We start from the raw sequence: 15667 nt of genomic DNA, 5'->3' as shown, positions 1-15667 counted from the left end.
TTTTTGTAAATACCCCAAAACAAAACAAAATGGCCAAAGTGAATTTTGGAAATGGGCGACTCATATGTAATATCTATGTTACCTCTCTTTCTAGTGATGCCTCCTTTGTTATCGGCCATATATTGATAATTGTAGGTATTTTAAAATAAAAACCATATATTATTTTCCCGTCTATACTTCAAATTACAGGTAAATATTAGAAACGTAATATAACAAATCACAACTAATTTGATAGGGAATACCAAACAGAATTAGTAATGTAAATACAATAAATTACTTTTACCAAGATTAGAAAGATTAATAAAAAATCTTTTTTAGATGTATGTTCGACTATTCCCAATTAACAATGATTTATTTTAAATCATACATATATTATTTATCTACAATACAATATAAATAATCACTGTGAAGAATTATTAAGTATGTATTTAATTTTGTACACAAAATTCATCAGATACAATGAAGGATACATTTAATATGTATATACGTTCCAAGCAGTATACTTGACAGGAAGTGTATGATTATTCACGTACCAACACAGACAAGAATCTATTTAGAACTCTGATTTGAATACACTTTGTATCTGATGAAATTGTATATACATTTCAATACAATCAATATAAATTAACATTCATTTGATAATAGCAATTAATTATTTATAGAAGAGCTGCTTGAATTTTGTATCCAGGGCCTGGTGGCTCTTCAGTCAGTGATGTCAGATTTCCACAAGGTTCAGCCGCAAATCTACCATTCCTGAAATTTAAATATGCATGATTTACTATAATACGAATTTTTTAATTATTGGTAAATTTGTAATTGGATTAATAATTCAAATTACAACAAAATTTGAATTATAACCTTTTTAATTTGAATATATATTTAATTCATTTCACAAATATGAATTGCAAATTGTCACCTCAATACTACAACTAGATAACTTGATTTCCAATGTTTTTGAGATAGCTATTGAATATGATTCTACATTTCCTTCTCTACAAAATGATAAAACTATCTATGTCAGAAGTTATTGGGAACTGTATTAATTTTGTGTTTGAAAATATTATAAGTCCGAGGACAATAAATCGTCCGATTTGTCTATGCTCTGCTACTGATCAACGAACGGATAAAAAAGTCGAGCAGTCAAAAGTCAAAAGTTGCGATTATCGTAATGTCTTCTGATAATCCTATAATTTTATGTTATTTATATGTAGACTTGCATAAAATAATATAGCAGTGAAAACAACACAAGTTTTACGTTTTCTTCTATGAATTTCATAAATACAAATAAAAAAATAATTGATAAATCTCTCATTTTCTAATGTGTAAATTAACAAATTAATCGATGAAAATGTTTAAAACAATTACAGATTTTATTTCGGTCCGAATGGTCGCGTATTAATGTCAAATCGAATTTGCATAGTAATCGACGGACGAAGTCTGGCAACTCGGAGAGTAAAATATCAAACATGTTTGAAATCCAACGAGCCTGGTCTGTGGATTAAAAAGTCCGCAGATCTGGGGTGCTCCACGCGAAAAAAAAGTCCAAAGACTGTAGATCGTCTGACTTGCGTGCCAAAGGAGCGCCGGCATAGATAACTTTAAAACCATAAAATATGCATTAAATAAAGAAAATAATATATCTATAATATTTTTTAATACAATTGAACATTACTTAAGGCGAATTCTTCACTGAGCCTTTTTTAAAGAGGCACCTAGCGGAAAAATACGAAGCTTGCAATTTGAGACATTTTTTTGATAATTTACAATTTCAACTGTATTAATGAATACATATGTATCTGAAAACATTAAAAATAAAAATATTTTTTATTTTAAGTCAAAGACAAACTTACAATTGTAAAAAATGTAATAAAATGTGAATTTGTTCTATCGGTCCGCACCCTATTATTACATATATTTTATGGTCATATTTATTATTAAAATTTAGTTTATTAAGTTTTCTAAGCACCACCTAAGCGATTTTTGACAAATTCATAGTTTTAATATTTTTTATATCTATTTTAAAAAACATCGATTTTTATAAAAAATATAAATGTGTATAACTTGAAATCCTTTTTATTTATATCAAATCAATTATTTTTATAAATATAAATAAAATATTTATATTAATATAAATAAAAAGGATTTCAAGTTATACACATTTATATTTTTTATAAAAATCGATGTTTTTTAAAATAGATATTAAAAATATTAAAACTATGAATTAGTCAAAAATCGCTTAGGTGATGCTTAGAAAACTTAATGAACTAAATTTTAATAATAAATATGACCATAAAATATATGTAATAATAGGGTGCGGACCGATAGAACAAATTCACATTTTATTACATTTTTTACAATTGTAAGTTTGTCTTTGACTTAAAATAAAAAATATTTTTATTTTTAATGTTTTCAGATACATATTTATTCATTAATACAGTTGAAATTGTAAATTATCAAAAAAATGTCTCAAATTGCAAGCTTCGTATTTTTCCGCTAGGTGCCTCTTTAAAAAAGGCTCAGTGAAGAATTCGCCTTAATTGTTCCCAATTAGACGAGCACAAATTTCCATTTTTATTTTAAATAATAATTATAGACAAGATTTATGTTAATCAAGTCAAGTTTAAATTTCATTTTCCCAACAATGACCAAATCAGAATTATCTAGTTGTAGTATTGAGGTGACGAAATGTATTAACAAAGGTTGGCAACACAAAAGTCTTCTGCATGTATAGTAAAAACAACACAATGATTCGGTTCGTGGATTGTATGCGTATGTATACGTACGAATAGGCGCTCATCGGCTGCCAAGTATTTAGTACGGCTCCCCATCCGCACGCACACCATTGACCAACCGAATCATTATTTTGTTTTTACTGTAAGTAATTATTGAAAGATTCAAACTCATTCAAAAATATAATATAATATTAGCTAGAAGTATGTAATAAATTATTATAAAAAATTATATTATTAAATACATATTCTTCTTCTTAGTTATTTTAATAAGCATAAAAGTACTTTTGATTTTTTTTTTTCTAGATGAATATAAAATAAAGTTTAAAAAAAATAGTTTGTAGCTATGTAGGTACCTAGGTCCTGGACGAGGTTGGTTTCCAGCTTTCAGTGAATCAATAATTTCCACAATATCCTCAGGCTTCAAGTCTTCCTGTAACACAGAAATACATATTTTATGTACAATCGAACTCAGTTATTACGATCACGGATATAACGAGATGAGGAAACATTCGTTGAAATTTTAGTTTATGATTTTCTCCATACATTTATTCACTTTTATAACGAGCTACTTATCGGTTAAAGATCGTCAAATATTTTCTTAAAACTGTTAATGTGTTGATCCTTTAAAAACATTTCGACCCAAAGCAATAAAATCTGACCGGACAGAATGCCCCTGGGATCGGATTACGTTTATGACACTAGCTAAGTGTCTAAGTACCTACCTAATTGGTGTTTTCGCCGACAATATTGAAAAAGTATACACCCATATGGTTGAAATAAAATTGCATGTAAAAAATCCAAGGTTTGTGAAGTCAGTAGGTACCTACCAGCGTTCATTACAATAAACAACTTCTTTTGTAGTTTACGAATGCCATGCTTGTTTCGGGGAAATATTCTAATTGTGTATTTTTGTTTGAATTGCAACTTTTTGTGTAATGTGGCTGCTCATTTAAAAATACCTATTCTCTGATATAACGAGTAACGCTTATAACGAGCAAATTCAGTCGGTCCCATCTTCCTCGTAATAACCAAGTTTGACTGTATCTATATTACCAATATATCGGCTGTGAGCAATGCATGTGTGGGAGTCATGGTGTGGTAGATGATGAAGTTGAGATTTGGTGGTTGCTCCAATAAATGGAGGAGCGAGTTTTATTTGCAGCGTAAACAGTCGGTACAAGAGTATGTTACAGTAGTTATGTTACAATACTTGATATGATTGATGATACAGTTTCGAGGTCCGAGTCTCGGTAGAATGAGATGTGCAGAGCAATACAGAGAACGAGATACTAACAGAACGGGATCTTATATTCGAGTGACATGTCCAATGAATTATGATCCGCTATTTATTAACTAATTATAATTATTTATTAAACCTCTACTCTGTGGAGGCCCATATGATCCTATTAGGATCGGACATGGTCGAAGAAGAAGAAGATTTATTAACGTACTCACAATCAAAATAATATCTTGAAAAGAATATTTAGGAAATAATTATTATAATTGAGTCAGCTACTATATTGAGTTTGCGTCATCGGATATAGCTGACTATGTGGAAAAATGAATATGCGAAAATTATCATTGCATTCAGCTATTTACAGAGTTTGAGATGATTACACACATGGGAAAAAGGATAGGAATTTATAATTGCGGTCAGTTATTTAATATCACTGATCAATATGCTGACACGGATTGAGTTGTTTATCCCCATACATGTGACATCCACTCTTTATATTGTAATTATTATAATAGTTGATTGCAGCAAACTTATTCTAAGTAAATTTACATTTCAGACATTAACAAGAAAGTGTTTTCAGGAGATATGCAGATATTGAACTATTTTTTGTGTTGAAACATATTGTCCAGAACCATAATATGTAACGCAAAATTGATAAATCTCAAGATAAATTATGTTGCTGTTGCCAAAATATTAATGGCATATTAACTAAATCCACAAATGCATAGTTGTTAATAAATATTCATGTGATTATAAACATACAATATAAGCGAGAATTTCGATAGTTTTGACAGAACATATGACATAGTTAGAGCGACACCGAGCCAGAGAAAACGATGCAATAAGCTTCATATAAGAGCAGTCAGAAATAACGGTGACAATAATTAAATTTACCCTATGTAATTCGTATGCAGGAGAAGAAATAATTGCAATCTGCGCAATGTCAAGTTTAAGTTGTTTCACTATTAATTGTATAGGCAAAGGCGCCTTCCAGATTGCGATGGTTATAGGTACAAAGAATGTTGCATTCTTAAATCTTGTATATTTTTCATTGAATAAAAAAATTATTTAATTGAAAAACTAATAGTTAGTCGAGGATTAGTTTTTAAAACATATAATTATTTTCTTACGTAATAATCGTCGTTCACTTGAATCATGGGTGCGTTGACACAGGCACCCAAGCACTCTACTTCAGAAAGGTGGAACATGCCGCACGGGCTGTTCTGTCCAACGTCACACTTGATTTTATCCTTGAGGGCTTGCAGGATCTCATCGGAGCCACGAAGCCAGCACGGTGTTGTAGTGCAAATCATGATGTGGAACTTTCCGATTGGCTTTCTGCAAACGATAAAAAACCACATACATATAAGTAAATCATCAACATATCATAATTAATTTGACGTGAGTTGAAGGAGCTAAGAGTGTGGACCACGCAGCCTCTCGTCAAATTGAGAGTGACAAAAAGATGTTGGTTATCGGGTAATACTTCTTCGAAAATTATGAAAGAACGACAATGGCGTCCGCTATAGGCAAATGATGCTGATTTTTTTGTGGCCGGAATTGGAAGATTTTGATTTAGAATACATGCGGTTTCAACAGAATGGGTCCACATGCCATACAGCTTGTGAAAGACTGGCTTTATTGTATGAAAATTTTGATGGCCGTTAATTTAAAGACCAAGTGACTTTAATTGGCCATCAAGATCGTGCTATCTGACACCGTCGAATTTCTTTTTTTGGTGCTACGCAAAAGGAAGCATCTATGATAACAATCGGCAAACTGTTGGCGTGCTTAAGGGAGGACAGGCTTAGCGTGGGTCAAAATGGAGCTTTTTTTCTATTTTCAAAGCATGATCCTGGACATTACTTAAACGTTGTAGATAATCTATTTATATAATTTTGGAGCCTTATTATCCGTTATATTTATTTTAAACATTTGATGACTGGATAAAGTATTTTTATTACATAAAATAGTATTCTTTTAAACCTCTCGCTCTAATGTTTTAGAATATAGTCATATTACCTAACCGAAATTTTTTTTTTTTTTGAAACGGTACATGTTCAAACACGCGCGTTAACATCATTTTACTCCCTACTTCAATTATAGTTTGTCAATTTATGGCTACGGCCGTATGTTGTAGCTTAACCACTGGGGAATGCCAAAAGAAATGGCGTATTTCAAAAAAGCACTACCTTATTCTTAGGTCAATAATTTTTATAAAGTAATCATTATTCGTAGGATGTTTATCACACTTGAATGGTCAAAGACATAGCTTATAATGAGTATCTTTAGAATTATCTTCAAATGTGTTAATCTTGCCCATTTTTTGAATAATAAAATGCCCAATTCTTGTCAAATCCGGGATCACAGAGATTATCAATATAATTTTTTATCGTAAATATTTCACTATAATAATGTCGATATAAATTATACTGATGGTTTTATAAATGCGTTTAAAAATTAATAAATGTAAAAAATCTCCACAAAAAACCACTGCACAATCATGTACTGAAATATGACTATATTCTAAAACATTAGAGCGAGAGGTTTAAAAGAATACTATTTTATGTAATAAAAATACTTTATGCAGTCATCAAATGTTTAAAATAAATATAACGGATAATAAGGCTTCAAAATTATATAAATAGATTATCTACAACGTTTAAGGTATGTCCAGGATCATGCTTTGAAAATAGAAAAAAGCCCCATTTTGACCCACGCTGAGCACGTCCGCCCTTAAGGACAACATCCGTAACATTATGACCGAGATAGAGCCTGAAGTGTGTGAAAACGTCATCGAAAATTGGCGTAAGGGGGTCGTGAGCTGCAAGATGGCCCAGTAAGGTTATTTCAATGATATCCTGTTCCATGTATAATTGCTAAGACCAAATTATTGATTGAAATAAATACATTCGCAAAAATTTAACAATGCGTGTATTATTTAAAAAACAATTTTGTACCAAAACTCGGATAACTCTTTAAATAGTCAAAATCTAACCTGATAAACATGGTATAGAAGGTGGCTACTTCATACACCCTCATCCGTGGTAAGCTGAGGATCTCGGCGACCTTGTGCATTGCCGAGATGGGTAACCAGCCATGCTGCCTTTGAGCTAAATCCAGCAGTGGAATCATCGCTGCACGCTTGTGGCCTTCGGGATAGATGGCCAAGATTGCTTCCACTCGCTGTTAGAACATAATATATATATTATGTTTTTTAAATATGAGTATGCAATTTAAGACATCGGTATCTACAGAGATAACATAATGATTATTACCCAATTTACACAAGCAGCTCGGCAACTCCCACTGACTGCCGGTTTCACTATGATCTTTTATATTATTATTAGTCTGTGGTTTTGTTTCCTAATGACTTTACTATGTATTGCCATATTATGAATGTATACATATTATTTTATTAAAATAGCATTTCAATAGAGACTGGAACAGATGTAACAGATGAACAGAACAACAAGCAGTCATCAACAATAGGAATTACACACAACTCGCATGTGCGATGCATGAGTATATTCGCTTTTTGTCAATTTAATTTAAACATTTATGACCTTTACCAAGATGTCAAGAAATGTTTTGACACTTTCAAGTAGGCTTCGGCGTAAGTTATAGCGTTATTTAATGCAGGAAGGCAATGAAGGAAGGCCTACATCTGTACTGAATAATAGTGCTGATTTTGTTTACAAAAACATAGATCTTCCAAACCACCCGCCCCGTACAACACTCGGTCTTAATCGAGCGTATCACGAGGCCCTACAAGATGTAATGGTCAGCATAGTTGCCTTGCAAAACAAAAGACAGAATACACATGATGAATTATTGCAGAATTAAATTGTATGTACAGGCAGTCCTTGACTTCCGTACATTCTACTTTCATACAATTCGCTATTCAGTAAATTTCTTAAAATTTAGATTTTTGTGGATAATGCAAAAACTGTACATTTCCATGCAGTTACTTCACTACCAAAAATATTTCACCCTTATAAATATATACCTAGACATGAATAAGAAATGGAGAAACTGCAGTGTTGATACGGACAAAAATAAATTAAATACTCATAAACTTCATACGTTCGAGCCAAAGATGAAAATAATTAGGCGTTCTGAAAGGGGCGAATCTTTTACTTCAATTGGCTGTTTGTAAAATTAGAACTCACCTATGATGGCATTATATCATCAATGATTGTTTCCAAAAGACACGGCATAGTGATGCATGAAATGGAGAGATCTTTGTCATCATTGATTGATGATCGACATCAAAAAGATGGCCCTCTTGAGTTTTTCAATTATTCAAGCAAAAGGCTTTTAGTTTTCATGGAGATTGGAAGACTCGATTAAAAGAATATTCTATCATGGAATTAAGGCTGTTTCAACAAATTTAAACTGAGGTATTGTTTACATAATATTAAATTCACCGGAGAAAATGTATTTATTATCCAAAATATTTTAAAATACATGTTTTTTTTACATTGATTTTCTTTCATACATTCAACTTTTGTACACATTTTCTGGAACCAATTAGGTACGAAAGTGAAGGACCACTTATACCTACATATTGTTTTATTTAAGAATGTATCATTCTCCTGGCTATTAAGAGCCGCATGCAGAATCTAAGAAATCGTTGCTAAGGATAAGTCGCCGAAAAGGATGACTTAACTATAGACAATCCTGAGTATAGAGTTAAGGAATCCTTAACCATAGACTACTTTTGTTATGAACACGCCCCCTTCCGTATTACGCATGAGTGCAGGACCGTAACAAAAATATCGATATTTTGAAGTATCAATACTTTATGAAAGATACATCGATATTTTGCTATTGATAATTTCTTTCGATAACGATGGATATATAATAAAATTATAAATAATCCTTCGCAAACAACCATAATTTGACAACGATATTTACAAACATGTAACAAGGGGCTAACAGGGCTCTAGCCTGGGGGTCAATCAGATAAGTGAGATAAACACACATCACAAATTTGCTCTAATACTAAAAAAGTCGCCTGCGCACAATTTATTTCAACAATTTTAATATTTTAACAATAGTAGTACGATGCATTATTTTATTATCGTATGTCGCGATACTTGACAACTCCACAATTCAAATAGATATAAATTCTAATGGTTTTAAGTTTTGCACTATTCCATTTGAATCGTTTTTTGCGACACGGGTATCGCCTTTCGGCGTCTTCGGGCACTATGCACACTCACCAATGGTAAATACAATTGACACACCGACCCGGGTCGTATAAAAATGACCCATTCACTGCGTCCAACGCAACTGGTGCGTTGCCCATCAGGTGGACATTAGATATAATTAGCATGTTATTTAAATGTGTTAATTAAATATTAATTAAATGGTCCGCAGTGAATGGGGACTGCGGACCTTTTAATATAGAGATATATTAAAAAATACACAAAATCACTAAAAATACAGTGAATATCCTTCATTTTACCTCGAACACCATTTGAATGCTGTATTTCGAAAACGTTGCTTGACACATTTTAAAAAACAGTGACATAAGTTGCAAAAATCTTCATATTACCTAAATACACAAATGTTAGTAGTTTTTTTTAAAGACAACGGTTAATATTTGCTATAAAATAATATATTTTACATCTACCTACCTATTTATTTTTATACCTATAGGAATGTTTTCACTATTTTGACTAAAAAAACACAATAGTGACTTGTAACGTTTTCAAAATACAGCATTCATTTTGAAAACGCTAATATTGAGCGTCACATTGCTTTTAACCCTAAGTAAACTTAAAAATCCTGGCCTGGGGAGTGGGGGCCCGGTTCAGGTTGTGTGGGCCATCCTTTCCTTAAAGGACGACACTTTCTTTCGATACGATACCCATTCCATGTATCGATACTTTTTCAATGGATAGACAGGCCTATTCTCCCCCTCTCTACTTATGTTCGCCTGATACCGCGCAAAAAACAAGAGTGTTACCATGTTAAAAAAATATCTTGCGGTGCCTGTAGAATCACGTATAATGACATAAGAGTATTATAATTAAATATTAATATGTATTTATAGTTATTGCATTTATAAAGTGCAGTTGTCATATTTTTGTCATCGTTTAACAATTATAAAATAATTTACCTAAACTATAGGAAAGAGAATTTTTCAATATGGTATTATTTTCAATAGAAAAAACGACCTAAGCTTTAAGACGAGGTGAACCATAGACAACATGATCTTAGCTAAGGACGATGTTTGTGCATAGTGTTTTGTCCTGGAGAAATCTTAGTTAAGACAAATATTTCTGCATCAGGCTCTAAATACATAGAAATAAAACGATTTTAAAGACAAATATGTCCTGTTTAATGTGGAATTTGCTTAATTGGGCAAAAATACATATTCTGATGATATTGATGTCATTGCCCGGCCCCAGAAGCCCTCAAACGGGCATTTATTTTGGTAGAGTCAGCTGCTGCAAACATGGGACTACGGATAAATGAATTTAAAACAAAATACATGCCAGTTCTCCACAGTGCAACAGATGATAATAACAGTATTATCATTAGCGGCAATGTTTTTGAAACTGGGATCACCCCAGCCAAAATGTGGTATTTTGGTCTCCAAAGGCTTTTAAAGAACAAAGCTCTCTCAAGGAAAACCAAAACAACCTTATATAAAACTATACAGTATTAACGTATGAATCAGAATGCTAGGCATTCAGCAAACAGGATTAGAGAAATATGGATATCTTTGAGAGGAGAGTTTTGAGAAGAAATCTTTGGTTTATTCAAGAAAGTGGCATTTGGAGGTGAAGGTATAATGAGGAGCTGTATACCCTTTATAGGGAACGAAATGATCACGTGGCATATAAAAATACAGAAAAGAAGTCCCAATTAAGCGGAATCGACTATATTTTACCTTGTCATTTTCCTTGGTGAACTCAAACACCACATCAGGGTTATCTTCTGGACTATCACGATGGACATACAAGCTGTCGTGGAGCTTAGTAGATGAAGTCTGGAGAGACCTTACTGCTGTAGCCTTCCACTGGTAAAAAAAGAGTAAAATGAATAAGTGAACTATCTTTGGTCAAGCATTCGTTATTAATATAAACCACTTTGGGTAATTGGATCTAGGTTGCTTCCAGGAGACAGCTCTACTCCTCTCTTTCTACTCACAACTGCAACCATCTTCGCCGCCTTGCCAAATAATGTTGTTTCATTTTATTTAGTCTATTTATCTCGGTTGAGCATATCATTAGTAATGATTGTCAGATAATAGTCTGTATTTACTAAATATACATTGTATAATCAAACAAATTCATTCGTACTGTCAAAAATTAATAATAAATTTACACCTTATTCAATGTTATGTCAATGTTTCATAAATATAAACGAATGTCTCCAACCAAAATGATAAATTTTACAAAAGCTATGATAGTATGTATTCCACAAAACGTTAAAACATAGGTTCAATCTATATTGTCGGTGAAAAGTCTGTGATACAATACGCTCTGTGAAAATGTCAACAAAATATTTTTAGGTTATGTTATATAATAATTTATCGAGAATAACAAATTAAACAATATGTTCAATGAATGGTTTTCGATATTAAAATAATTGAATTACCAGCGTCTGTGCCGCATTTTTGACACTCGACAGCATTTTGGAGCAATTTCAGTTTATCTATTAGCCAACCTTCACTTATAATTTTGACTTTTCTACTAGTGTTGCTATATTTAATATTGGGGGGGAAAAATCAACATTTTATTTTCCATTACTGGCAGCTTTGAAGCTATTGTTACAATCTTACCAATTTTAGGTAAAAAAAATATATAATTTTTTAAACTTTTATAAAATAAATATATTTATACAAAGGAAAAACAATCAACTAGTTTATAATATTTTTTGCGCTCTCCTTAAAAAAGTGTTAACGGCAATGTTGTAATGCTAAATAAAATTATATCGGTACCTATGCATGTTTTTTAAAATCATGTTTGTTGCTATTAACTTACCACATTACCCTGAGGTTCGATAGATTTAGCACGAAACAAGACATACTCAGAGGGACTCCGAGCGAGAGAAAACAATCCAATTGGCAAGATGTATATGTGATTGTCAACAATAATCACATTTTTTTCCCCCCGACCATGTCTGATCCTAATAAGATCATATTATGGGCCTTCACAGAGTGGAAGTTCATGTTAATAGATTTTGTTTTTACGAGAAATGAATGTCAGCCACTTACTTAACCTATTAAGTCCATACCCTGACTCAAACACAAATTGAAAAACAATGTGTATTCGCCAGACCCAGGATTCGAACCTGGAACCCACGACGTTATATGCCGATGCTTAAGCCGCGCGGTCATCGTGACACTGTCAATAATAAATTACATTAGCCCTGCTCAATTCCTGTGCACGAGACGAAATTATATCTGAATAAATGGATTCACTATAGCGTGCAGTTTTATTGATGCCACAGAATATGGAATATATTTTTAAAATAGTTAGTCCTTAATCGATACAGAAATTGAGAATAAACTGCACTCTATAATAGTCCGTCCTGCCAATTGAGCGTATTTATGCAGAAAGCTGCCAATCCACTCACAACACAAAAACAGAAATAGGCACTTCTGTGTTAGGTGTAATTATTTAAAACTACACACCTACATAATATAGGTAATATTATATTATTTAGCTTTAAGTAACTTTAGTGAATAACTTCTAAGGAGATAAAAATTAAATATTTATCTTATTTTAGTGTTAATGTAATGTTATGTGTAGGGTGACGTGTTTCTACAAATCGAAGGTGGCATATTATCCTACAATCAGTGAAATTTTCTTTATGGGTTTGTAAAATATTTTTTTGTCTGCAGTGAGTGAGCCTGTGTGATTAATATGCAGAACAGTAAAAAGACAAAAACTCATTTTTGACAAAGTTATGGATTGGCTACTTTCTATAATATAACTATGCTCAATTAACATGAGTAAATTTTGCACAAAGTTTTGTTGGCGATAATTAATGTAGATAATATACAACTTGTCCCTGCTTACTTCTAATACACGAGAAGAAATGATGCGTCTAATTCCATAAAGCGAAAAGTTCACATTTGGTCAAAATCAAGAAAAAAATATGCACGTATTCTTTGTATAATTTTACACAATATGTATTGATCTATAAATTCCAAAACGCGACATAACCCTACGAAAAAAAATATTTTAAGTCTTGATTTATTACAAAAAGCGCAAATCCATTTTTCATATTATTTAAAGCTTGGTTGATTTTGCGCGCGTTTATGTCAACCGATAAGGGAACGTTCAATATTGAAAAGGGCGTCTCCCATGCTGTAGCATCTGGTAAACTTATGACAGTGCCACGGAAATATGTGCCTTATGCGGGATAAATTAAAAAGTGAAGTACAAGTAGCTCAAAGTCCAATTTTATTTTGCCTATATTTATTACATTTAAGAGTTTATCGGCTGAAACAAATTGCCATTTGGTTCTAATTTCGACATAGAATACAACGGCAAAAAAAATCTCACGTTAAAACAAATAGTTGAAGCTAGAAACATAAAAACGTTGTTTCCCGAAAATATTGAATTGTGGACTTGTCGCTTTTTGTAATTAGACGCCTCAAATAATAGTATCTACACGCTTAACATATTCTGTATTGACACTATACACCTCTATTCATCCAAAATCATTCCATTGGTGTTAGCATACAAAATATGTGCTCTCTTTCTTCTGCGATTGTTGCAATTGCTCCATTGTTTTTGCCGTCTTGGTGAAATAATCTCTAAAGTCCGGTTGAAAGGTGTGGAGTCGGTATGATTTAGAGAAGGTTGACTAATAAACAAAATATACATTTTACTAACTGATTCAATTTATTATAATATAGTTATGTAAATACAATATATTATTATTATCATACAAGACATCCCAGTTGAATTCATATAAAATGGGTGTATAGAAAATTTAAAATGTAACTCTATGTTGTAATCAACAATAAAATTTATGTAGTTACTGTACAAAAACAAAAAACAACATCTTAAATAATACATAGACAATAGAAAATGAATCACACTTGTCATTATTTTCTTGCATCAAGAAACAAAATAAATGAACCCAAACATTTATCTTCACAGGAACTCATTCAAATGTAATATTATGACTGACTGTAAAACAAAAAAAATCTATCGATTTTGACATTTTCTGACTAGTGACAATGTCGAAATTTAACATTTGTAAACATTAATATTATTAATCACAGGGATTTGATGCCAGCATATTATCACTAACCCTTTCCACTTAAATTATTCTTCTCACATACAAGAAGATAAGTTATAGATTAAACAAAACAACATAAATTGTCACTAATCACTAAACAGTAATCAGCCATTTTTTAGGTAATGAGAATTAGTGTGTATAGTGTACACTCGTCCAACTTCTTTGGTACAAACACATTTTGCGTACAGCAATATGCAACGGGTAACGTAGAGTGAAACAAATCTGACTGCTGTCATATTTTAACTAGAATTCCCAGAAATTAAATAAAATACAGTTTCTAATGTTGCTCTATCCAATTATTTTTGAAAGTAATAATACATTAATTTATTGAGCCCTTCTCAGTCCGAATCTGCTCAAATGATATGTCATATATTTGTTTATATACCAGCCAAACATATATATACAGTAAACTCCTGATTATCCGCGTGCGAATTATCTGTGTACAACGTTATAATAGCCTTTAGGAAAAGTTGAACTGATATTAGAAAATCATTAAAAGATTCCTGCAAACAAACCAAAATCACAGATTTTACTTATCTTATATTAATAAATAACGAGTATTATTGTACTTGATCAAAACCAAATACCGCCTATTCGACGCTTGCATTCTGACGGTGCTGCTTTACAGTAGCGAATCATGGCACCTTACGAAGGCTCAGAACAACCATATACAGAGCTTCGAAAACAGATGTTTGCGACGGATACTGGGTGTGCGGTGGTATGACTTTAGGAGCAACGAGGAGCTAAGGGAACGCACCAAGCAGCCTCTCATTACTGGACCTGGCTCGGCCACGTGCTGCGGATGCCAGAAGAGAACCTCAACCTGGCTTGCCTGTTCTTCAAGCCGACTCCGTGCCGCTTCTCCCCACCATTATTCCGGATAATCGGGAGTCAACTGTATTATATAATATCAACAATAGATGATTTATAAAGTATGTATCACATATTTTTTGAAACGGCATATCGTGTTTAAACGCACTTATCTCAACACCGAGATTTTAGGATAACGCTACTTTTATGAAGAGGGTCTCAATTATTATTATTGTAATGATTGTAATAAATAAGTAAAATTAGGCAACACTAAAGAACAACAGATTTGCAGAAATTAATGGCTATTGAATAAATTAAATGTTTTTGCTAATTTACTCACAACGGGGAATGTCACAAAAATATTTACGAACATATCCATGTATGGCGTGAATATATTTTAATAAGTCTAAAAACATCAATCCTCAGAGCAGCTATTTGTACATTTAGCAGTCTGTGGTAAATAAGATTATATTATGTTTTCGGATGTTTTTAAATTTTAGTAAAATGTTTGTAAATTCTCAACAAACTAAAATTTTCCTGCGCATCTATTATATACACAAGACTGCTTTCAGCCGCTACGGCAGCTATCTAGAGTAGGTTTGTATCAAAG

The 15667-nt window shown here is 32.2% G+C and overlaps 1 protein-coding gene across 1 annotated transcript; it reads right to left on the bottom strand.

Annotated features, from left to right (window-relative positions):
• Positions 1-142: 142 nt before the first annotated feature.
• On the bottom strand, positions 143-11689 carry ND-24 (NADH dehydrogenase ubiquinone). The gene is made up of 6 exons (XM_085959815.1): positions 11587-11689; positions 10877-11005; positions 6968-7155; positions 5100-5307; positions 3086-3162; positions 143-753 (listed from the first exon to the last, which is right to left on the bottom strand). The coding sequence occupies exons 1-6, from the start codon at positions 11620-11622 to the stop codon at positions 657-659; spliced, it is 735 nt and encodes a 244-aa protein (XP_085815941.1). The 5' UTR covers positions 11623-11689; the 3' UTR covers positions 143-656.
• Between the last annotated feature and the right edge of the window lie 3978 nt (positions 11690-15667).

The sequence above is a fragment of the Rhyacophila brunnea genome, unplaced genomic scaffold (genome assembly GCF_057557595.1).
Source record: "Rhyacophila brunnea isolate RB1 unplaced genomic scaffold, BYU_Rbru_1.0 scaffold_9, whole genome shotgun sequence".
Lineage (NCBI taxonomy): Eukaryota > Metazoa > Arthropoda > Insecta > Trichoptera > Rhyacophilidae > Rhyacophila > Rhyacophila brunnea.
This window is presented reverse-complemented; position numbering and strand designations above follow the sequence as displayed.